Source organism: Ambystoma mexicanum, chromosome 5q, assembly GCF_040938575.1.
Source record: "Ambystoma mexicanum isolate Mex_15411 chromosome 5q, UKY_AmexF1_1, whole genome shotgun sequence".
NCBI classification, from domain to species: domain Eukaryota; kingdom Metazoa; phylum Chordata; class Amphibia; order Caudata; family Ambystomatidae; genus Ambystoma; species Ambystoma mexicanum.
In genome coordinates this window covers 523,234,542-523,257,590 of record NC_090933.1, presented here as the reverse complement: position 1 = coordinate 523,257,590, position 23,049 = coordinate 523,234,542, and the positions used below count along the sequence as shown (strand labels likewise).

Here is a 23,049-nt window from a genome sequence, read left to right as displayed (position 1 = left end):
TTGGCCATAGTGATTCAGTTTTTTAAAGGGTTAACTAATGTTTTTCCCCCAACTCCTTTTCAAGTTCCAATGTGGGACCTAAACCTAGTCTTGACATTTCTAATAGGTACTCCATTCGAACCCCTTCATTCCTGTTCATTAAAGTTTCTCACTCTTAAACAGTCTTTCTAGTGGCTTTAACGTCGGCCAGAAGAGTGAGCGAATTACAAGCTTTATCTTGCAAACCTCCACATACAATCTTTCACAAAGTAAGGTTGTGCTCCAAGTGAAGCCGAATTTTCTCCCAAAGGTGGTCTCAGAATTCCACATCACACAAAATATATCCTTACCCTTGTTGTATCCTCCTCCCCATCCAGGGAAAGAGGAAGAGAGATTACACAGGCTGGATCCAAGGCGTGCCTTGAGTTTTTACATTAGCAGACTTGCGAGAATTAGGCAAGCAGACCAATTGTTTGTGGGGTATGCAGGGCACAAATTAGGTTTACCTATTACAAAACAAGCCATCTCAAAATTGATTATATAACAATTATAGAGTGCTATAAATTGGGAAGAAAAGAGCCCCCTCAACATCTCAGGGCTCATTCAACCAGGGGTATCACAGCCTCTTCAGCTCTCCAAAGAGGAGTTCCAATTAAGAACATATGTGCGGCTGCCACATGGTCGTCCACTCACACTTTCACTAAATTCTACAGTCTTGATTCCTCCTCTAGCCAGGAGATGAAATTTGGAAAAGCTGTGTTGCACTCTGTGCATCTTTAAAGGGAAACATTTCACTTTACTCCCGCCTCCTCTATATACTACTGCTATGGGTGTCTATCAAAGATAAGGAATACGTCGGAGGACACAATCCCTTCGAAGAACAAGTTACTTACCAAACAGGTAACATTCTTTTGATGGGATGTTCCTCTGACATTTTCCTTATCGCCCCTCCCATCCTTCCCCGCAGTAATACTTCCCTTGTGTTTGCAGCCTACGCTCCTTCAAGGTTATTAACCAATTCATGCAAAGCATAACAGCACCTCAAAATGGAACTGAGCAACGGATGCTGCGCCAGACTATTTATACCTCTGGTGATGTCTGCGCCAATACAGAGGCCTTCGAGGGACACCGATTCGAGGGACGTCGACGCGCAGCGACCTCTACTGTGGAAAACATTTCCCGAGGCCAGCAAGATGGAAGTGGATTTATCAAAGATAAGGAATATGTCGGAGGAACATCCCATCGAAAGAATGTTACCAGTTTGGTAAGTAACCTGTTCTTCTGTTTTATGGGTGTCTGGTTTCTGTGTGTGACACAATGACTGAGACAGCCCTGACTGAAACTGACATGAATGCAGTGTAGTGTGCTGAAAGGCTGAGTGCTTAACCCAATCTACATTCTTTGGTATTGGTGTCTGAGTGGAGTGAATGGCCTGAATGCCTGTGTGCCTCATTGGCTGGCTGCCTGCATTAATGCCCTTCTGTGTGATTGGTTGATTGAGCCCGGCTCAGCCAGAGTACATGGGAACCCATGTGTATAGCAGGGGAACTCTCACTCACCAATTTGTTCAGAAGCTGAAGCTAGAAAAAGCTGTTCCTTGAAGCTCAGCTGGGGGAGAAGTCTGCTGCTGCATTTGTTCATGTAATCCAAAAGCTGTGTTGTTCTTCTAAGGACTGATCCAGAGAGGACCTGCAAAGGAGACCTCTCTTTGAGCTACAAGGGACCATCATGCAAAATACAACAGAAGTTCCCTGAAAGCCAGTCCAGTGTGCCTGCCATCTGTAGAAGGGGTCTTTGTGAGTCCTGAAGATGAGTGCCCCGACATCGCGAGTCGAAGAAGTCCGTTGGTGTCACCCAGGGTCCGGTGGTGTGTTTCATGACCGCTGGAAGCCGTTGCTGTCTATCTACCAGAACAGGGGGTACCCTGGCATAGTGCTGCTGGACACCCAGAGCTGCGAATGTTCCACACTGCCTAAGAACATTTCAAGAGACATCCTCACCATCATCACTGACCACTTTTTCCTGTCAGAGATAATCCAAAGTCGCTGAGTGCAGAGGAAGTTTCGTCTGTAGGTTTCCTGCCACCAGAAGCTAACAAAGATATCCCGAGTGTCCAGGCTTGGTGAAGGGCTGGGCTCCACTCCAGTGTTTTAGTCCAGGTCACCAGGAGCCGTCCAGAGGTCCGTGCTGCAGCACAAAGAACTGAAAGGTGTAAGTCGCGATATTCCGAACTCAACACGAAAAGTAACCTATGTACCCATCACCGCCAGAACTCATTGAAGGGTCCCAGGGGTCTTACTCTCATCTGCCAAGCCTTTAAGGAGCCTTCAGCAAGGTTTGACTTCTACAGTCCAAGAAATCGTCAACCAAAAGAGAGCACTGTGAGGAGTAAAACTGCTGCACTTCAGAAAGACTTTGGTTAAATTTTTCTTGCGGACTCAGCATCCCAGTGGCTCCTTCTTCCAAGGGGGGGGGGGGGTCCATCCTCCGAGGGAATCCTTGAGTGAAACTGAGAAACTCTGCCACTTCACCTGCCAAGGCACCAAAGGTACTGTGACAAGGAAGTACATCTTCTAGCCTCAGGAGTCATCCAGGGGTCCCAGACGAGTCTTGGATCCTGTTCTTCTGTGGCCTCTCAAGTACTTTGGGGTAGTAGAACCTTTTGAAGAAAACAGAAGGTTATTGAACATTATTGGACTGGGCTGTAAAAGACAAGAAAGGTTACTCCCTAACATTTCCATTACAGGTTGCCCAGGTGGGGGGGTGGTGGGAGCGGACGGGGATCTTCACACAGAATTGTATGTCTAGTATAAAGAAAGCATTGTGCCACTGTTCACAACTAACCTGGCTTTCCTCCTTATTTTATGCTGATACACCTCACTTAAGAATTCACATGCCTATTTAAAACGGTCTGCAGTTAGTGCATCTATTACCGAATTTAAGTATTGTGTGGTACCACATAGAGTGTATATACTTGCCATTCTTTGAACAAGTATTTCCAGGTACAAAATGTTATTATTTAAATTTATATATATATTCCTGAATCTTATTTTATATAAAGAAACTTTGCTATCACCTAACATAGTGTGTGGACATTCCTTTGTGGGGGGTTGGGGACTCACTGTACTTAAGAACCTGCCCGCATCACTTCCTGAGAGCTTAAGCCTTGGTTCCTCGTCCATGCTACCGTATAGAGAATCTTGGCTGGGGTTGCAGAGGACAGAGTACAGACACCCCCTCCAGTCTTTACACCTCCATACATGTAACACACAGTACTGATTGGATTCTTTGACAGGGGAGAATGCTCATCTTGGATGATCAGTATTATAACAGTTTCAAAATAAAGCATGGCAGGCACTAGATTATAGCGCAGATGAACTTTTCTAAGAGTCTTTGAAAGATGAGGAATCTGTGGGTGGAAGTTATCCTTTAGACACATTTATTACATTCCTTATGTAGTGTTGTTTCTGCTAAATATGGTATTCCCTCAACAGATTCCTAATCTCCTCCGGTATACCCCTCAATCTAATTATAATACCACTATTGTTCAACAACATGCATTTTTGCACATGTTGTTACTGTCCTGTCGTTCCTTATACTCTCTATGGAACTTGTGAAACTAGGTGCAACTGAAGGGCACACATAGCCAATGCTTGGCACTACTTCAAAGAAGATTTATCTTGCTCTTCTGAAAGTACATCACCAAAGGTAAGGGATTTTTAAATGTTTTATTAGTCTCTCACTTTGAGTGTTACAATAGTATTTAGAAATCTAGTTTCCCTTTAAAATGCTCAAGTTTAAGAATGTGTTTTTGTTCTTATTGGTTCTGCTACCATACCCTTCCAAGTCTCTCCCCCCTTATCTGATATTGTAATTGCATTTTTGGTAGATGTACTTAATGGCTGCACTCTGAGAAAAAAGGACTTTATTGAACCCACACAGGAGGAATGGTAGTGTATGTCCATGCTCTCCCCTTTCTATTGTTTTTTTGTTAAACTGTTGAGTATTTAATTTATTTATTTATTTATATTTATATAGCGCGCAGACAGCCCAGGGGCATTGTGGCGCTGTTACTTGCAGGAACTTAGTTACAGGTGGTACAAGATTTGTAGCAGTCGTTGGCACATTATGATTGCTACAAACAGTTTAGTCATTACAACTCATGACTCTTTGGTTATTACATTATAATCAGTTTGTTGGCAAGCATGGTGCTGTGAGTGACTCTCGCAATGTTCTCTCTATCACACCCTGCAGGTTTGGATGGCCTCCCACCATCGGTCTTAATGACGAAAAAACTGAAATCCGACTTGTCAGGTCGCACTCTGCACTTAACGAGCTCAACCATGCCTACAAATCCTTCACGATTGAGGGCATCTCCATCCAGGTCTAGTAGCGTTAAGACCTTGGTTGTCTAGTTGGACGTTACTCTGTCCCTCTCAAGACAGTTCAATGCAATCAACTCTTCTGCAGCCCACACCTCTAAATTAATCAACGCCTGCAGACTATTCCTAACCTCCAAAAGCTGTGTCACTATTGCCAGAGCCATCATAGGCTCGAGGCTGGACTACTGCAATGCCCCATTTGTAGGGACCTCTTCACGCAATATCAATAAACTACAAATCGTTCAGGAGAACGCCCTCAGAGCGACACTCAACATCCCTAAGTGTGAGCATATATTAGCAGTAAAAAGTGCTCATTGGTTCCCCATCCGGGAGAGCATCCATCTTAAATCTCTAGTCATCACGCACAAATGTCTTTTCAACACGGTGCTAAAGTATCTCCCGCAACAATTCTCCAAATCTCAATCCACCAGACCCATCTGTTCCGCTTATTTGCACCAGCTGACCATCCCTAGACTCAGAAGAAACAGATCTGGCAGGGCAGCTTCTCGGTAACTGCCTCCAAGAACTTGGACACTCTTCCTCTGAACTTTAGTTGTGAACAATCATATTTGACCGTCAGAAAACACCTCAAGACCTTACTATTCTCTGGCAACTGGCCGTGCGTCTGACAATCTGCTTACCTTATCTCCCCACCTGAGCTGATTGCCATAAGTACCTGATATGCTTGTAACCTCTTGTCTTGTAACCAGCCCCTTGATGACTCGGAGTTTAGTGCGCTCAACAACATATCTGCCCCTAACTTTCAAGTCATTTTGGGAATACCGTGGCAAGAACACCACAATCCTAACATTGATTGGAAGGCCAGAAAGGTAGTAATGAATTCACAGTTCTGCTAAAATAACCGTCTAATACCCTGAAATCTAGAATCCCCCTTTGCAGTTGGGAATGGTTTAACATTGCAGTATCCAGAATAAATGTGAAAAATGAAAGGATGCAAAATTACAAGTATTTGAACAATAGTCTTCCTAATGTACAATTTCACCGACCAGCTTCTCACAATGTTCAGGTGCTGCTTCATGTGCCTTAGTAACCACTAGGTATTTATGTCAAGTAAATGACTGAATAGTTATTTTTTTCACATGTGGTTTAACAAAAAGTTTCTTTCCTTGTACTGATATCCAGAAGTAGTAGAGCTTGGTGGTTATACCAGTTTGGTGAATAAACTTCATATCTGTTTCTCCTCTTTCTCCAGCATGGGGTCTGGCATGTATTCACATGCTCATGAATATTCCCCTTTGTCAGGCTGGGAATCCTGGGTAAAAGAAAAAACACTTTCACTTTAGCTTTGAAACTGTATTTCTCCTCTAAACCAATCTCTGTCCTCTGGGTCAGATTGCCCCCATCCAATGACCGTCCTCTCCCTGAGCTCCACCCCTAGTGGCCATATTCAGGTTTTTACAGCACGCTTTAGTGTTGGGAGTCCTCTTGGTGCTCTTCATCTTTTTTCCTAATATTTTGAGTTTTTTGGTCAAATTTGAGAAGTTTTGACCGGTTTTTGTATTTATCGTTCGACTGGAGGTCGACAACCGGCAGCGGGGATCCGCTCTCAGTGAAGATCATACTACATCTAGGATCTTTAATCGGATCAGAGACGGCCCAAGCTTTGGCCTATTTTGCGCCTTTTCACCATGACATAGGAGAAGAGATGCTTCTTCAAACTCTGCATGAAATGTGAGCTAAGGAACATTTTCGTGGAGGATCGAAACCACAAGTGTCTTTACTGCCTTCATCTGGACCATGATGAGGAGGGATGCAAGGTCTGCCGTGGTTTTTTGAAAGACCAAGAAGGTTCGCTACAGCATGCTGGTGGCGTGGTTAAAATCTGGTAAGCCCTCTGACTCGGCCTCTGGGCATGGTCATGCTTCGCCCAGAACCAGCCAGTTCCACAATCAAAATCCCTCAGAAAAGAGGTCCAGGTCATTTGAGGACGCCCCACCCGCGAGGGGTCCAAAAGAAGGCAAGGCTGCACGCCACTGGTCCCACTGGGTTCGCTGCCACTGTCGGTCCTGGCTCGGAATGGACAAGGAGCAGGGAGTTACGTTCTTGCCACTAGTGGGTGTTTCGCCAGCACCAGGTGTATCTTCTATTCCATGAATGGAGTAAACCCCAGATTGACCTTTTCGCAATGGTGATACATTCCAAGTGTCAGAAGTTTGCCAGCAGGCTCCTGCAGCCAAGGAGCATGGGGGATGCATTCTCGTTCCCGTGGGAGGAACTTTTCCTGTATACTTTTCTTTCACTGCAGGATGATACTTGTTGTTCCAGTGTGCCTGCACCAAATCTGGTATCCAGACCTGCTACGTCTGTCAGTGGTTCCGTCCATCAGGCTGTCACTACTTAAGGAACTTCTCTCCAAAGAGAGTGGAGCGATTCTGCACCACGACTTAGCGTCGCTGAACATATGGGCCTGGCTCCCGCAGCCCTAGAGTTTGGACATTATTCTTTACCTGCGGAGTGTAAGAACATCCTCACCAAGGCCAGGGCCTCTTCAACATTGACATGATACGGTCAAAGTGGAAGCATTTCGCTGTGTGGTGCCGGGTTCAGAAGATTACCCCTCACAGCCCCTCAGCTCCTACCGTACCTGCTTTCCTTGGCCAAGGCTGGACTGGCTCATGCCTCTATCAAGGTACACCTGGCCGCCATATCCCGTTACATCGGGGAACCAGGTAGACCTTCTCTGTGGTCACACAGACCCATCAAGCAGTGCCTCAAAGACCTCTTTGGGACTTTACTGCCGGTGAATGCTCATACCCCAGCTTGGGGAGCTCACTGTGGTTTTGACTCATGGGGGTGCCCTTTGAGCCGATTCATAAGGCCCTGCTCACATTTCTAACGTGGAAGACCGCTTTCCTTGTGGCCATCCCCTCGGCCAGGCGGGTTAGGGAGATTCAGGCCCTGTGGTGCAAGCAGCCGTACTTGTCCTTCCAAGCTTCTAGGGTGGTACTGCATACACACCCCACCTTTATGCCAAAAGTGCTATCGGAGTTACACCTGAAAGAGCCTTTACTGTTGCCTGTCTTCTTCCCGAATCCATCGTCACCATCGGAGTGCGCCTTGCATTCGCTGGACGTTGCTCGTGCCTTCAAGTTTTATGTGGCAACCATGAATAGCTTTCGGAAGACTACTCAGCTATTCGTCAATTTTGGACCTGTGAATCACGCAAAGGCCTTTTCGAAGGCTTCCATCTCCAGGTTGCTCTCCGACTGCATCATGCACTGTCATGGGGCCGGCCGAGAGGCCACTCCACCAGAGCCATCGCAGCAACAATGGCATTACTCTGTGGTGTGCCCCTGCTGGACAGCTGCAGGGCTGCTATGTGGAGGCCCATGCACACCTTCACAAGGTTCTACTGCGTCGACAGGGATTCCAGGGAGGAGTCCAGAGTCAGCCAAGCGGTGCTACGCAACATGTTTTCGTGAGGTGAGTCTGTTCCAGGGGTGATATTTTATTGATTCTGTTGAGCCTTGCCACCTCCCGTGGTTGTGTACATGTACTGCTGTGTAATCGTTATTCATGATCATGTGAATCCATGCCAGACCCCATGCTGGAGAAGGTTTAAGTTACTATCCTGTAACTATTGTTTTCCAGCATGGGTCTGATATGGATTCACATGTAAACCCTCCCTCCTTCCCCTCTGTGGCTCTTGTTGGTTCATACTGCCTCTTTACGTGCTTACCAAATCTGAAGATGGCCACCAGGGGTGGAGTTTAGGGAGTGGACTGTCATTGGATTGGGGCAGTATGACCCAGAGGACAGTGAAACTTCAATCAACGATCTGACGGTGGATGAAGATCTTCGCGGGCAGTGGATGTCTGTTGTCGGTAGCTGTCCTTTGGTCGAAAACGATAAGCAAAAATCGGTCAAAACTAGTACATTTTCTATAGAAAAACTCGAAAATGCACAAAAATATCTCGGAGAGCATCGTGGGGACTCCCAACACTGAAGCGTGCCGTAGAAATCTGAAGATGGCCACCAGGGGTGGAGCTTAGGCAGAGGACTCTATTTGGTTTAGAGGAGATGCACAGTTCTAAAGCTAAAGTGAAACTGTTATTTTTTTTACTGAGGATTCCCATCCTGGCGACGGAGAATATTCATGAGCTTGTGAATCAATGCTGTAGAACAATAGTTACAGGTAAGTAACTTAAACTTTGTTCATTTACAACATATTGGGATAATGTACATTATTGTTGAATATGAGAAACCTCTGGCTATGTTATATGTTACATTTTTCTGTTCAGCTTTTACACAAATATTACTATTGTTGTGCTAAATAGAGGCATAAGCGTTTGGCATGTATATGATATTGGGGAGCTGTCTTGCATTATTTAAAAGTATTTTGTTCAAAAGCGTATTGCTGTCAAATTCTGTTAAGCAAATATTTTGTTGAAAAGGCAGTAGTCCAAGCTAACAGGTGCATGTTTTGATTTTTGCAGATAGCATTGATTCCTTGCTGGCAGTTCATTGGCTGGATGAGCCAGATGATGGCTATGCTTGACAAAAAGGAGGCAGTGGCTATACAGCACATTGTAGAAGAGATTGCTGATATTTACCCTCAAGCACTTGTGTATCCCTTCATGATCAGCAGTGAAAACTACTCATTTGAAGACACTGCAGTTGGACACAAAAACAAAGAGTTTGTTTTGAGGTATTACTCTGGAAATGTCATATAAATGTTTTATTGTTAGGCTTATTACTGTTAATCTGTGTTAAATTGTTAAAATGTCTCTAAATAGTTCCAAAATGCAAACATGTTTGTTCACATTTAGTGAATTTGACCAGTGAGTGAACGCAGGCATTGTCAAGAGTTCTCACAGATATGGCATATTTCATAGACCATATTTCTGAAGATTAACAGGGTCCCTGCAGATTGCATCTTAGTCGCATTGTTAAGCAGCATATCGATGTATCCACAACAGATATTAGTAAATGTTCCACACAAATAAAACTGGTTGTATATATATTTATGTATAGTGCCCTGAGGCAAATGTAGGAAATTCTAATCACATTGGTTCATTTTATTTTTTGGGGGACTTTTTTGGGTGCAGACATCCGGTTTCAGAACATAACAGGGATTACATTAAAAACAATGCCCAGTGCTGGACTGCCAGAGATACAAACCTACTATCAGGCAGCTCAATGTAGGGCCCTGGTCTCGCACCTGTGCATGGATATTGACAAACAGTGGGTGGAGATAGACAATTTCCTCTTCCGACCAATCAGAGTGCGGAAATAGCTCTGGGCCCCGCCCAGGGCGATCCCAAGTAAAGCCCGTACAAATAGAATCTTGGGCCAGTTGTGGAGGTTATGGAGGGTCAGAAAAGAGGTGGAAGGGGTTACTACATGGCCGTTGCCACTGAGCCATATATGGGCCCCCAATACGGGACAAGATACCAAGATTGGTTCGAGGTGGGATTGGAGAGGGTGGGACAGGTTCTGAAAAGCGACAAATTCATAGGCGTAGCAGACCTGGCAACAGCCCTTGGGATAGGGAATATCTTTGTATTTAGATATCTACAGCTAAAGGGAGTACTGATGGCAGAGGCTTGGATGGGGGAACTCCAGAGGGATTTGACACATACGGAAAGGGTGCTGGACACGCCAAGGGGTACCAGGGGTCTCATTTCAAGAATGTACCAAACGCTGCTGGAAGCCAAAGGGGAGGAGGGGGCCGCCCTCAAGATAAAATGGGATAGATACTTGGGGAGGGAAGTGGATGCGGACCACTGGAGGAAGCTATGCCTGAAGGCACGTCAGTGGCCTGTCAATATAAGCAGCATGTGTTTAAGCTATTGTACAGATGGCATTGGGGCCCAGTGAGATTGGAGAAAATGTTTCCAGGGGCGGGCCCTCACTACTCGAAGAAATTCGGACGAATAGCTGATTACTGGCATATGTGGTGGAGTTGCGAAAGGGTGCAACAGTTTTGGAAGGAGGTGCTAGGGTGGATAAAGGGCTTGGAGGGAATAGAAAGAAGTATGGACACCCTACTGGTCTTATTTGGGATGGAATCATCTGAAGAGGAGTGTATGAGGCTCCCTCAGATGCCGCACTACCTTCTATTAGCAGCTAGGCTATGCATGGTAGGGGGATGGAAGAGATGAGACTCCCAAGTGAGTCAGACTGGGCAGCGAAAGCGCTAGACCTGTACAGGATGGAGGAACTGACTAGGCAAATACATAATCGGGGCCCGACAAGAGCCATGGAATGGGCCCCCTCCTTGGCAAAATATGACCCTGAAAAACCCACAGGGGATAGAGGTGAGAGAGGGGGATGGGGTACAGGAGGGTTAGAGGGAGGGAGGAAGCAACTGTCTCACCACCCCCACGGATGACAAGTGCGGCGCAATGGGAGGCCCATATGAAGATTTGAGGGGGAACTGAAATAATGAACATAACTTTTGTGTTGCCACCAAGACCCGGATGTTATAGAATGTACCCACAAGGACTGTAGTTTATGACTCGGAATTAATCGCACTGGAGCCCTTTGAGAACATTTGGGGTTAGGGAGTAAGAGGGGTTTTACAGGTTGAGGGAGAAGAGCGAATATACAGAAAATTGTTTGGTGTTCTTTTTTCCTTTTCTTTAATTTTTTTTTTCTGGAATGGTCATATCTGCTGGAACAATGTGTGGAATTGTAATGGTATTATACACCAATAAGAACTGAATTTGAGGAAAAAAACATGCCCAAGGGGATGGCTGCTTGAAGGCTGAGCTCCTTTACCGGCCTTCATCTCCCTGAATTCACTGCAATGGCTGAGGAAACTTCAGGAAATTCACAACCATCTAAGAAAGGGGAAGAGATCAACTCTGAAAAGAGAAGATAAACTGATGAAACTACTGATCAAAGTGACCACAGACATTGCTGACATTAAAGCCTCCCTTGTGGCCTCTGAAGACAGATAGAATGAGTTATCGGGGAAATTTACCACCATGGAAAATCATCTAACAGTGGTGAGTGATGATTCCCAGAAAATGGCTATCCAGATAATGGATTCACAAGCTCAAGTTGAAAATCGGACTCTCGTGCTCTGAACAGGAGAATTTCTCCAGGAGAAATAACATCCGGGTGGCTGGATTTCCGGAAAATATTGAGCAGGGTTGCCCCACAGATTTTCTGGAGAGAGGTCTGATTAAACTGCTCAGTCTTGATCCCTAGACCCGCTGGAGATTGAAAAGGCACATAGGTATTTGGGTCCTAAGCCAGCACCTGAGAAAAGACCTCAGCACTTCATCATAAAGTTTTTGAGGTTCCCACTGCGAGAATTGGTGCTGAGGAAGGCGAGAGAGAAAGGTGATTTGTCATGAGGAGCCCATAAAATCATGATCTTTGGAGACCTGAGTCGTGATGTATTGAAAAAAAGAAAAGCTTTACCATTGCCAAGGAGAAAGCGAGGGGAAAACATTTAAAATATTACATGATCTAGCCAGCAATATTGAGAGTGGTGCTCAATGGCACGGTGCACTCCTTCTCAGATCATGAAGGAACTGAGGCGTTCCACACAGATTTGGACCACCAACCTATGGAGGAGGTGCCTATTCTAAGAACAGGATGTGTTTCAAAGAAAAAAAGATGAAGGGATTTGGTCCATGTTTTATTTTGTTTCTAGTTGACTTTGTTTTAATACATGTTTATTTTAATTGTTTTATTTATAAATATTTATTTGAATATTGCTAGATGTTAGTTCAGTGTCATTGAATCTGTTTTGCTGTTGCTTTCATTTGAACTGTGCGCACGGGATGCTGCTATGGATAGCATTACTGAGATTAGAGGATAGAATCTAGCACCTACTTAGATAACGTGGCTAATGTGGAGTTTGGAATGCTACTTCCGTGTACTGATACCCACGCTACGCGGTCAACGAGGAGGAAAAGGAGAACAATGGCGCTTTACTTTGTGGATCCATTTATTTATTTTCAAATTTCTTTATTGGCATTTATTATAGGTACAACAGCAGTGTGGCAGTGGGTGCCAACTGCGGCATGGAGTGAACTTATCTCTGTAAAGCCAGTCATTTAATTGAACAATAAACAACATCAACATAAACAATTAACAATAACAGTGATTGTCTCCAGGTGGTTGGCAAATAGTTCATTTTGAGAGGGTGAACACGGGGGGGTGGGGGAGTTCAAGAAGAGGGGGGACCAGTTATGTTCAAGCGGTAGTCTATTCAGGTGTCTTGTGATGGATAGGTCGGTTAGCATGGGGGTGAATTATTCCAGGGGGTTTGTCGTCATTGGAGGGGTGGAACAGAGCCCATGTGAGGGCCTTCCAAGCGTCCAGTGCCTGGCTTGCATCTTCAGGGGACCTGGCAATGCCTTCCTCTCAGGCGTTCCAGTTCGCTGTGCCATGCATGGAATCGTGGGCCACCCGGTCGCTTCCATGCCATGGCGATGGTCCTTTTTTTATAGTTCTTTTTATTGTTTTCATCTTTATATCAACAACAAAAGGAAAATTCAACCACAATACAAATCAAACTCTAATCTAGAACATCTGTACATCTTCCCCCCTCCCCCACCATAGCGCCAATGGATCCCCCCCCCCAGTCCTGACCCCCCATTCCCGGTTAACCATGAATGTCCAAAAGCTTCAGTCTCTGGGGGCACCACTGCTCCCGAAAGTCTCCTTTCAAATATGCCAGTGTCTCTCCCCTGTCTGCCCGGAAGTCCCCCCAACTTGTTATTTACCGCATAAGATGCCCATTCCATCGATACTATGTCCCAGATTTTCCGCAACCAGTCTTGTTCCGTCAGGATTGTGGGGCTTTTCCACCTCTGAGCAATAAAGGTCATCGCAGCCAACGTGAAGATAACTTTCGCTTTTATCCTACCCTTTCTCTCTGCTTCTCACCCCCCGCCCTCTCTTCCCCAGCAGAATTTCCCGTGGGTCCTGGTTGGCCTCTTCCCCCAGCGCTTGAGAAGGGGCCTGCGCGACCCCACTCCAGAAGGGTTTGATAGCGGGACAGTCCCACCAGATGTGGGCCGCGGATCCCCTTCCCCCACAACCCCTCCAACAACTTGCCTCAGTCGTCGGGTACATCGCATGTAGGCGGGCTGGAGTGTAATGCCAGCTATACAAGTATTTGTACCATGCCTCTTGCAGTTGAGTCACTCTCGCCACTTTTGGGATCATCTTCCAAAGCCTTCCCCAATCCTCCTGCCCCATGTTAAGACCCGGTTGCTGTTGCCAGCTCCTCATATACGCCCATGTAGGTGCTGGGCTTGCCTGCTCTAGTTGTCTGTATAAATCTGAAATTAGCCCTTTGGAGCCCTCATGGGTGATAAGAAATTGCTCAAACTGCGTGAGGCTTTGCGTCGCCGCCTTTCTTACCTCCCCGACAACACCCAGTGCCTGATCTGAAAGTAACAAAGCCTCTCCCGTTCCTCCACCCCGAACTCATGTTTACATTCCTCAAACATTTTTACACTTCCCCCGCTGAACATGTCCCTCAGCGTTCTACAGCCCCCTCTCTCCCATTGTACAAAAGGCCCGTGTTCCATCCCCGGTGTAAAATCCCTGTTATTGAAAATTGGGGTAAACGGGGATGGGAAGGTTGTGATCCCCCGCCTCTCCACTGCCCTGTCCCAGTTATCTACCACCCCCCTTGTGATCGAACTTAAATATAGATGCGAAGGCCTTAATCTTCGTGGGAGCCATAGTACTTCCCCCAAGTGATGCCGAGCCACGGCCCTATCCATTTTTACCCAGTGCTTAAGATAGGTATCAGAAAACCATTCCCTGATCACGCTCAATTGAGCTGCTTCGTAATAGCGGCGGAAATCGGGGAAACCCAGGCCTCCCCTCTCTCTTGGGGCCATCAGCAGCCGCCTGGCCAAACGCAGCCTCTTCCCTTCCCAGATAAACTCTTTGGCCGCCCCATCCAGTCTCCTGAAAAAGCTCTCCGGGACAGGAAGTGGGATGGCTTGGAACAGGTACATTATTCTGGGAAGCACCACCATTTTGAGGACAGCCCCCCTTCCCAGCCAGGACAGCCGCAGGGCACCCCACCTCCGTAAATCTTTCTTTATGTTCGCTAATAGAGGCTCATAGTTTGCTCCGCACCATCCCGCAAGAGAGGGTGTTATTCGGACTCCCAAGTACCGCAGCCCATTTGGGCTCCACTTGAACGGGGAGGTCGCCTCCGTCTCTATCGCCTCCTGCTTTCCCAGGGATATATTCATTCATTCCGATTTTAGGAGATTAATTCGCAGACCCGATAATTCCCCAAATCTGGTCAGTAAAGCTATACTCGCTTTAATAGAGACCCTAGGATTTGTGAGGGTGAGCAGCATATCGTCGGCAAAAGCTGCTACCTTATGCTGCCTCCCACCAAATGGTATGCCCTGAATCTCCTCCGCTTCCCGAATAGCCACCAGGAGTAGCTCCAAATATAGTGCGTATATTAATGGGGAGAGGGGACATCCCTGCTTCGTCCCCCGCCCCAATCTAAACGGTTGGGACATCTCCCCATTCACCAAGATCCGCGATGTGGGGTTCCTATAGTTGGCTGAAACCATTTGTATAAATCCCGTACCCAGGCCCATCCTTTCCATCACCTCAAATAAGAACTACCACTTCACCCGGTCAAACGCCTTTTCGGCGTCTAGCGCCAAGAGCACCGCCGGAGTGGACGTCTTGCATGATTTCTCCACTAGGTGGGCTACCCTTCTAATGTTATCCACGGTTTGCCTCCCCACGACAAAGCCTGACTGGTCCTGATCGATCAAGAAAGGGAGGTGCCTCTCCAGGCGTTTCGCCAGGATTTTGGTAAAGATCTTGGCCTCCGTGTTTATAAGAGCAATGGGACGGTATGAGGCGCATTCCTCCGAGTCCTTCCCCGCTTTGTGAATGAGAGAAATTTTTGCCTCCTCCATCGAGGGAGTGATACCACCCTCCCCGTCGAATGTGTTAAATAATTGCGTTAGATGCGGGACCAGGAGATGGGAGAAAGCTCTATAGAAGGAGGCCGGGTAACCATCTGGCCCAGGGGCCTTGCCGAGGGGAAGCGTCGCTATTGTGGCCCTAACCTCATCTTCTGTGATTGGGCGGCCCAACTCCTCGCCTTCTTCTCTGGAAAGTCTCGGAAGAGGGAGCGCCTCCAAGAACTCCCTCTGCGGCTGAGTAGGCGGAGCCTGTGAGGAGTACAACGCCTCATAAAATTCTACCAGTCTCTCCTTTATCCCTTCAGTCTGGGCGAGTCTCTTTCCCTCCGCATCCTTAATTGCCGTTATGGCTTTCTGCTCCCTATGGCCCCTTAAGAGACGAGCTAAGAGTGAGTCCGCCTTATTGGCCTTGGCGTAAAATCTTTAACGAACCCTAAGCATTGCCTCCTCCGCCTTTTTAGTGCACAAGATCCCCAACTGCCCCTCCGCCTGCCTATACCTCCTATGTGCCTTCCTAGTTGGGGTCTCCTGAACGGCCGCCCTGGCCTCTTCAACTTCATTCTCCAGTTGGGTTTCCAGGCCCCTCAGTAACCTGCTTCTCTCCGCCTTCATAGCAATGATGTCTCCCCTTAAAGTCGCTTTAAAGGCATCCCACCTTACGCTCAGACTTGTATCCCCACTGGTATTCCTCTCGAAGAATTCCCGGATCTTATCTGCAATCTCCTCTCGCAACACCTGATCTCTCAGAAGCTCCCCCGGGACCTCCAACTCCATACCCCCGGCCTGCGTCTCCCCAGCCGCATGTGCATTTGCACAACCTTGTGGTTGGCAATTCCGAGGGGCCCCATCTCCACAGTTTCGACCTGCCCAACCAGACTGGCAGAGATCCAGATATAATCAATTCGGGACTGCGTCCTATGGACGTCTGATAGAAAAATAAAACCCTCTTCCTCACACCGATCTGCGCGCCATGCATCATGCGTCCCAGCTTCCTCCCATTTCGACCTCCGCTGAGGAGACGCTACAGCGCCGCCTCGTTCCCTATCAAGTCGGGACCGATCCCCCTTACTATCCCAGGCGAGGTTAAAGTCCCCCATCACTATCACCCGCCCCCTAGCAAAATTCTCTAAAGTCCCCAATGTCTCCCGCAAGAATTGGTCTTGGCCCACATTAGGGGCGTACACCGAGACAATGGTGTATTGAGATCCTAATATCTCCCACATGACCATAATGTACCTCCCATTGCTGTCCCTGAGGATTTCATGGGGTCTAAAGTTGATACCCTTCCCAAAAGCCAGGGCAACCCCCACCCCCTTTTGTGGGGCCCGATGCAAACAATATCAGTGGGAAGCCCCTTAGGCGCAGACGACCCTGATATCGTTTTAACAAATGTGTCTCCTGCAGCGCCAGCACGTCCGGCTTCTGAGATTTAGTGAAAAGCTCCAGTTTTGTGCGCTTGAGGGGGGAGTTCAGTCCCCTCACCTTATGCGTTAGCCACTTAAAGACAGCATTGTGAAGCAGTTTGCCATCTGTTTCCCCTCTTGATCCATCCCGCGGCTCTTCTCCATCATGTGGGAAGAATACCTTCCCCCATCCCTTCCTTCCACTCCTTTCTCTCCTTTTCTTGCCTTATTGCCCAGCCCTATACCCCCCTCACGTCCATTGACAACCATAGTGACCCCCCCAACCCCCCGCCCTCCCCCTCTCCACCCAAAAACCCCAACTGTGGGTGAGAACGCCTCCTCCCCACCTCCCCGCCCCACCCCCCTTCCCTCCCCCACCAGTCCCGCCCTCCGACCCCCACCTAGGACTAGGATCCGCCCTCTCTCTCTCTCCCCCCCACTGACCCAGAGCAGATGCCCCTTCTGCTCCCTCTCCTTTCTCCTACCGGGCCACATTGCCCTTTCTGATCCCAAAATGTTGCACCTCCCTCCTCCGCGTCCCTCTGGCACTCTTAGAGGTCCACCACCCCTAACACTCCAGAATCTCGATCAGGAGCTCCCCCCACTGCCAGCTCCGACCTCCACCCTACTCCCCCCGCCCCCCTTCCTGTGGGGAGCCACTGTTCGCTCTCGGGCTCCTCCTCCTCTTGCCCCCTACCGTGGACCACTCCCACGGCTTGTGCCGTGGCCTGTTATCTCCTGCTCGTCCTACCCCGCTCGAGGGATCTCCATCAAGGTCAAGCTGTAGCAAAGCGGCTCCCTCCTGGGGGGTTGTTATCCGTTTCTGCACGCCTTCCCAGTCAAATAAAAGGCCAAATGGAAATGTCCACTTGTAGCGGATACCACGCCCTTTCAGCACTTTCAGCACAGGCGCCATCTGCCTCCTCTTGACTAGGGTGATACTAGCCAGGTCCTGGTATAGGGCTATTTGTTGGCCTTTGTACACTATTGGTTCCTGCTTCTGTGCAGCTTGAAGAACAGCTTCCTTTTGAGCGTATCTAGCAAAGGCGGCGAGTACATCTCTCGGTCTAGGGGTGGGCCCCCAACCGGCCTGCCAATCCTGTGGACGCGATCCAGTTCAATGGTGTCCGGGCCCGCCACTCCTATAATGTCCACGAAGATGCCCTGGATTTCCTGTTTCAGATCCCTATCCGAGACTGATTCCGGTAATTGTTCCACCCTTATATTAATTCTGCGCGACCTGTTTTTGACGTCCTCCATCTGGATCTCAAGATTCCGGGTTGCCACATCCAGGCGCTGTATGGCTTCACTATTAGCCGTTATATCTTTTTCCATTTCTTGGAGGCCCACTTCCAAAAGATCAGTCCTTTCACCCAGTTGCCGCAGGTCTCGCTTTATTTCCCCGAGAGCCTCATTAAGATCTGTCCTCATCAGCTGAAACTGATCTTGGAATGCCTTTGCCAAGTTCGTGTGGAGCGCCTGGATCACGCCCAGTACGTCTTGTCCAGCCACTGGAAGCGGCTCCTGCCGCGTCTCCTCCGCCATACTTCTATCTTCCAAGTCGCCAGTTCCCCCGTCCGAGCTCACCTGCATCCTGCACTGACCATAGTGAGCGGAGGGTGCCCTGCGGCTCCCGTAGGAGCTGCAGGGGCTTCCCACTCTTTCCTTTGTGGCGCGTTGCCATTTGACCGAGCCGCGGGCCACGGCGTGGGAGCTGATTCCACCCTGTACCCGTCTTTCCTGCTCCTTCTCCGATGTGCTCCCTTCGCCAGGCGAGGCTCCGTGGGGTGGCCCTTCCACACTGGGCCCACCGCCCAGTACCTCCAGCTCGGGTCTCCTGCCTCCCCTGCCTCCCAGCGTGCCACCAAGCGTTCCCGCTCCAAAGGTTTCCAGGTCAGGCAATCAGGCCACAGGTTGGGCTCAATGGCAATGATCTCCAGGCGCCACCCCACTCGGGTGTGAATTTGCACTAGGGCCAACATCAAGACGCAGCGCCAGCACTTTTAAACTATCCAGTCACTAAAGCTCTGGAGGCCACCCCAGCCCACAAGTTCTACAGGCCGTCACTCCTTTCTCCTCGAGGACCTCCACTTCCTGTGGAGCAGCCTGAGCAGCCCCCTCCTCTCGCGCCTTCTTATCAGAAGCGTTGGCCTGGAGGCCCTTAGATCCCCACCAGCCTCCCGCTGCAGTTCCAGTTTACCGCAGCCTCCGGAGCTCCAGGTCGCTCCACTCTCCCACTTCATGCTCGGGCCGCTGCCCGTCTTCTTTCCGAGTTGCCCCCGAGGTAGGGGCGCCCGCCTGAGGCCGCGGAACCTCCGAGGATCGCCTCCTACGGTGACGCCGCCCCCGGCTCCTCCAGCGGGGCGGGCACTCGGCCAATGCCGCAGGGCCACTCCACTCTCGACTCGCCGACCGCGAGCCTCCGCCGGCCGCCTATCCCGGCCGCTTGCCTCCAATCGCCCCCGCAGGCAGGCACCATCCCTGGGGACGTCCGGCACCCTCTCTCTCCTCGATGGCCCCACGCATCAGCCGCGTGGCGAAGCAAGCGGGCGGCCCGATCTTCCACTGCACTGGTCTGCCGAGATGCCACCGGGCCGCTACACCGCCAGGCTCTTTGTTTCAAGGGGTGTCCCCTCCTCACCGCGCCTCACACTGACACAGCTGCTGGGGTGGTGGACCGCACTGTGACCGTTTCGGAGTTGGGAGCTGCGGACGGTGCGTCTACTCTTCACCGCCCGCCATCTTGGAATCCGGCGATGGTCCTTTTAGTCAGGATGCATGCCAAGTCCTTGAGCTTTACGGTGTGCTTAATTTTGGCTAGTCTGGGGTAAGTCCCCAGGAGGCACTTTCCGGGGGTCCACTCGTACTTGGTCATGCCAGCCCTCCTGCAAGTTTGCTCCACTTCGGCCCAGAGTTGTCGGGCCTTGACGCATTCCCAGAACAGGTGCATTAGGTCTGCTTTGTCTCTGTTGCACAATGGACAGTTATGCTGGGGTTGCTCGTAGATCTTCGCTATTATGTGCAGCGTTGGGTACGAGTGATACAGCACGTTGAGTTGGAGCAGTCTGAATCTGGAGTTCCTGTAAACCTCCTTGGGGAACGCCAGTGCGCTCTCCCATTCTCCATTGGTCATTTCTCACCCCAGGTCTCTGTCCCATTTAAGTTTTAGATCAGGGCTGCGGGGATTAGGCCTGTCTCTTAAGTGACTGTATATTTGAGACACTGGTCTCCATCCCTCTCCCAAACTGTGTAGGAGTTTTACGAAGGGGTTGGACTCGGGCTCCTCAGGCCAAGTATCCCATTTGGTTTGCGCTAGTTTCCGGATCTTTAGATACCAGAGGAATTGGCCACTGGGTATGTCATCTTCGGATTGCAAGGAGTAGAAGTCTCGGAAGGAGCCTTCGTTATATAGGTCCCCCCATGTGTACACTCCCTGCCTTTCCCAGTATCTGATGGTTGCTAGGTCTACACTGTTCTGGCACAAATAGGAAAGGAGCGGAATGTCCGGAGTATATGCGTGCTTCAGGTGGAGAAGCGATTTTGTTCTGTGCCATATTTGCTTACCTAGGGCGGCTAAAAAGGGGGTCTCGCTTGTCAGATGTAGGGGAGCCCAAATGAGTTCCTTTAGCCGGATTGGAGCAATTGGGCGCTGCAGTAGTGCCGTTTACTGAGTGACGTCATCAGCCAACCATTTGGGTACGAAGCTGAGCTGAGCTGCCAGATAATACTTCTCCAGGTCAGGGAGTTGAATGCCGCCCTGTCTGTACGGGAGGGTTAATGTGGCTAGTGCCAATTTGTGTTTGCCTTTTCCCCATAAGAAGTCCTTAAGTATCGTCTCTAATAGTCGGAAAACTATGTAATAGAACACATTTTGGAATCCGTAGAGAAATCTGGGGGAGAACAATCATTTTGATGATGGACACCCTTCCCATCATGGACGGGGGGAGCCGGGACCAGAACCCTATTGACTTGCGTAGAGGCGGCAACGCTGCCGCTGTGTTGTTTTCATGCATGAGTTCAGGCGTGTGGTATATGTTTACTACAAGGTAGCGGAATGTGGTGAGGTGCCAACTCACCTCCAATGAAGGTAGGTCATCTATGTGTTTGCTTTTGAGGCCTCCCAGCGGGAAGAGGCAGGATTTACTTCTGCTGAATTGTATGCCCGATAGTTTGGCAAAGTTGCTGAGGACCTCCAGCATGGTCGGGAGGTTCGGGTCTCTTACATAGAGGACATCATCCGCGTACAGGGATATTATAGGATCTATCCCGTCAAGCTGTATACCATCATCAAAAAGAAAATTCTAAAATAGATGGCAATAGGTTCAAGCCCAAGTATGTAGAGCATGGGGGAGAGTGGGCAACCCTGCCTAGTGCCCCTTTGTATGTCCCACGCTGCAGAGATAAGCCGTCAGGATTTTACTCCTGGTTTAGTATAGAGGACTTTGACCCATCTAATGAATTTCTCTCCAAAGCCGAATTCCCGCAGCACCGCCAGCAGCCACTCCCAGAAGATGGAATCCAAACGCCTTGATGGCATCCAAGGAAAGCAGAGCATAGGATCCCCCGTTTAAGTTGGCCTGAGACATGACATGTTGGAGCCTGCGGAGGTTGGCGGTGGTGTTACGGCTTGGCAAAAAGCCATTTTGGTCAGGGTGCACCACACCTCCTATTACCCTGGAAAGTCGCTTGGCTAGGACGTTGTCAGAATCTTGACATCGTAATTGAGCAATGCAAGTGGGCGGTAGGAGTCACAATCTTCAGCGGGTTTGTTGGGTTTAAGCATTGGAATCACCAAAGTCTCATGCATACTCTCGGGTAGGATCCCCATTTCTTAAGCCTCCTGAAAAACCTCATGCAGCAGCGGGGTTAACTCAGGTTCATAAGTCTTGTAAAATGCAGTGGGTAGCCCATTGCTGCCCGGGGCTTTGCACATGGCCAGGGACTTGATCGCTTCAGTTATATCGTCCTTGGTGATGTCTGCATCTAGGGCTTCTTTGTGTGCGAGCGGTAGTTTAGGCAGTCCTATTTCTTCCAGGGTGTCTGAGATCTCGCCTGGGGGCACCTGGGCGTCGTGGGAGTACAGCTGGGCGTAGAATTGCTTAAAAGTGTCATTGATGCCCTGTTGGGTCTGGTATAGCGTGCCATCTGCACCTTTCAAGGCTGTGGTTTGGGTACCTGGGATGTTCTTTTCTGCACAGCCAGCCTAGTAGTCTACCGGGTTTGTCCGCCTGGGTGTGTGCCCTGTTGGTCCTGGTGGTGTAGTCAAACTTGGCTAGCCTGTCCCAAGTCTTTTTGCATTCAGTTCTAATTTGCTGGAGCTTGTCCTCTTCTTGCTAGGGATCTCGGGTGCCGGATTCCAGCTGTTCTATTTCGTTTTCCCATTGCTCTAGCTCAGTTCTTAGGTGTTTCCTGATTCCCCCTGCCTTTGCTATGATTTCACCTCGTATAACTACGTTCAGGGCATTCCATAATGTGCTTAGGTGGTCAACGCTATTCATGTTTTCCTTTATGTAGTTCTCCAGGGACTCCCTGAGGTTGTCTCTGAATGCTGGGTCTTTTAGTGCTTCCGTAGGCATCCTCCATGTGGGTATTGGAGATCTGGGCCCTGCGGTGCTCCATTCTATTGTTAAGGGGGGGTGATCGGAGATGGCCCAGTCCAAGTATTACGCCATGTCGATCTGGGAGAGGCTTTCTCTACCAGTGAAAATGTAGTCGATCCTAGTGTGGAGGTTATGTGGAGACGATTAGAAGGAGTAGCCCCAGTCTCTTGTGTGTTGCTCCCGACAGATGTCCACTAAGTCTAGGCGCTTCAGCATGGCATTTAGCGCCAGGTGGATGCCGACGGACCTCTGGGGAGAGGGGTGGACCTATCAAGATCCGGTTTGCTGACACAGTTGAAGTCTCCCCCCCAGATAAAGAATCTATTCCTATACTGTGTGACCTTGGCATACATCAGGTCTAACTGTGCTGGTATGTTGTTGTTGGGGAGGTATGAGTTCACAATGCATATTTCAGTTTGCTCAATATGGCCTCACAATATCACATACCTTCCTTCTGGCCTGTCCAGGTCATGAGATACGGATGTAGTGCTGGCAACAGGCCGGCACAGGTAACGATGGGGTGGGTTGTAACAGTGCCGATGTGTGATCATCTGAGCTCCCATCTGTAGAAGCACTTTCTGTCTATTTAACGGAGGATCACCTATTAGGTGCAATGTTCTGGTCTCATAACTTGATGCGGTGTCATTCGTAGGTTTCGTGATTCCTGCTTAGTCCTTCGGCCCCTGAGGTGCGTTCATCGCCTTTGGCTAGGTTGCTGTGCTCCAGCCACATGTTGGCTGCAGTCGGGGTTTCCATGAAAACCGCTTTCCCTTTGTAGAGT

At 49.1% G+C, this 23,049-nt stretch overlaps 1 protein-coding gene across 1 annotated transcript in view; it reads left to right on the top strand.

The window, feature by feature from the left end:
- Positions 1-23,049, top strand: part of PRKDC (protein kinase, DNA-activated, catalytic subunit) — a 3,362,625-nt gene that overhangs the window by 2,823,223 nt on the left and 516,353 nt on the right. Inside the window, exon 74 of the mRNA XM_069621025.1 lies at positions 8,819-9,030. Coding sequence (XP_069477126.1) covers positions 8,819-9,030 — 212 coding nt within the window. The remainder of the gene's footprint in view (positions 1-8,818; positions 9,031-23,049) is intronic.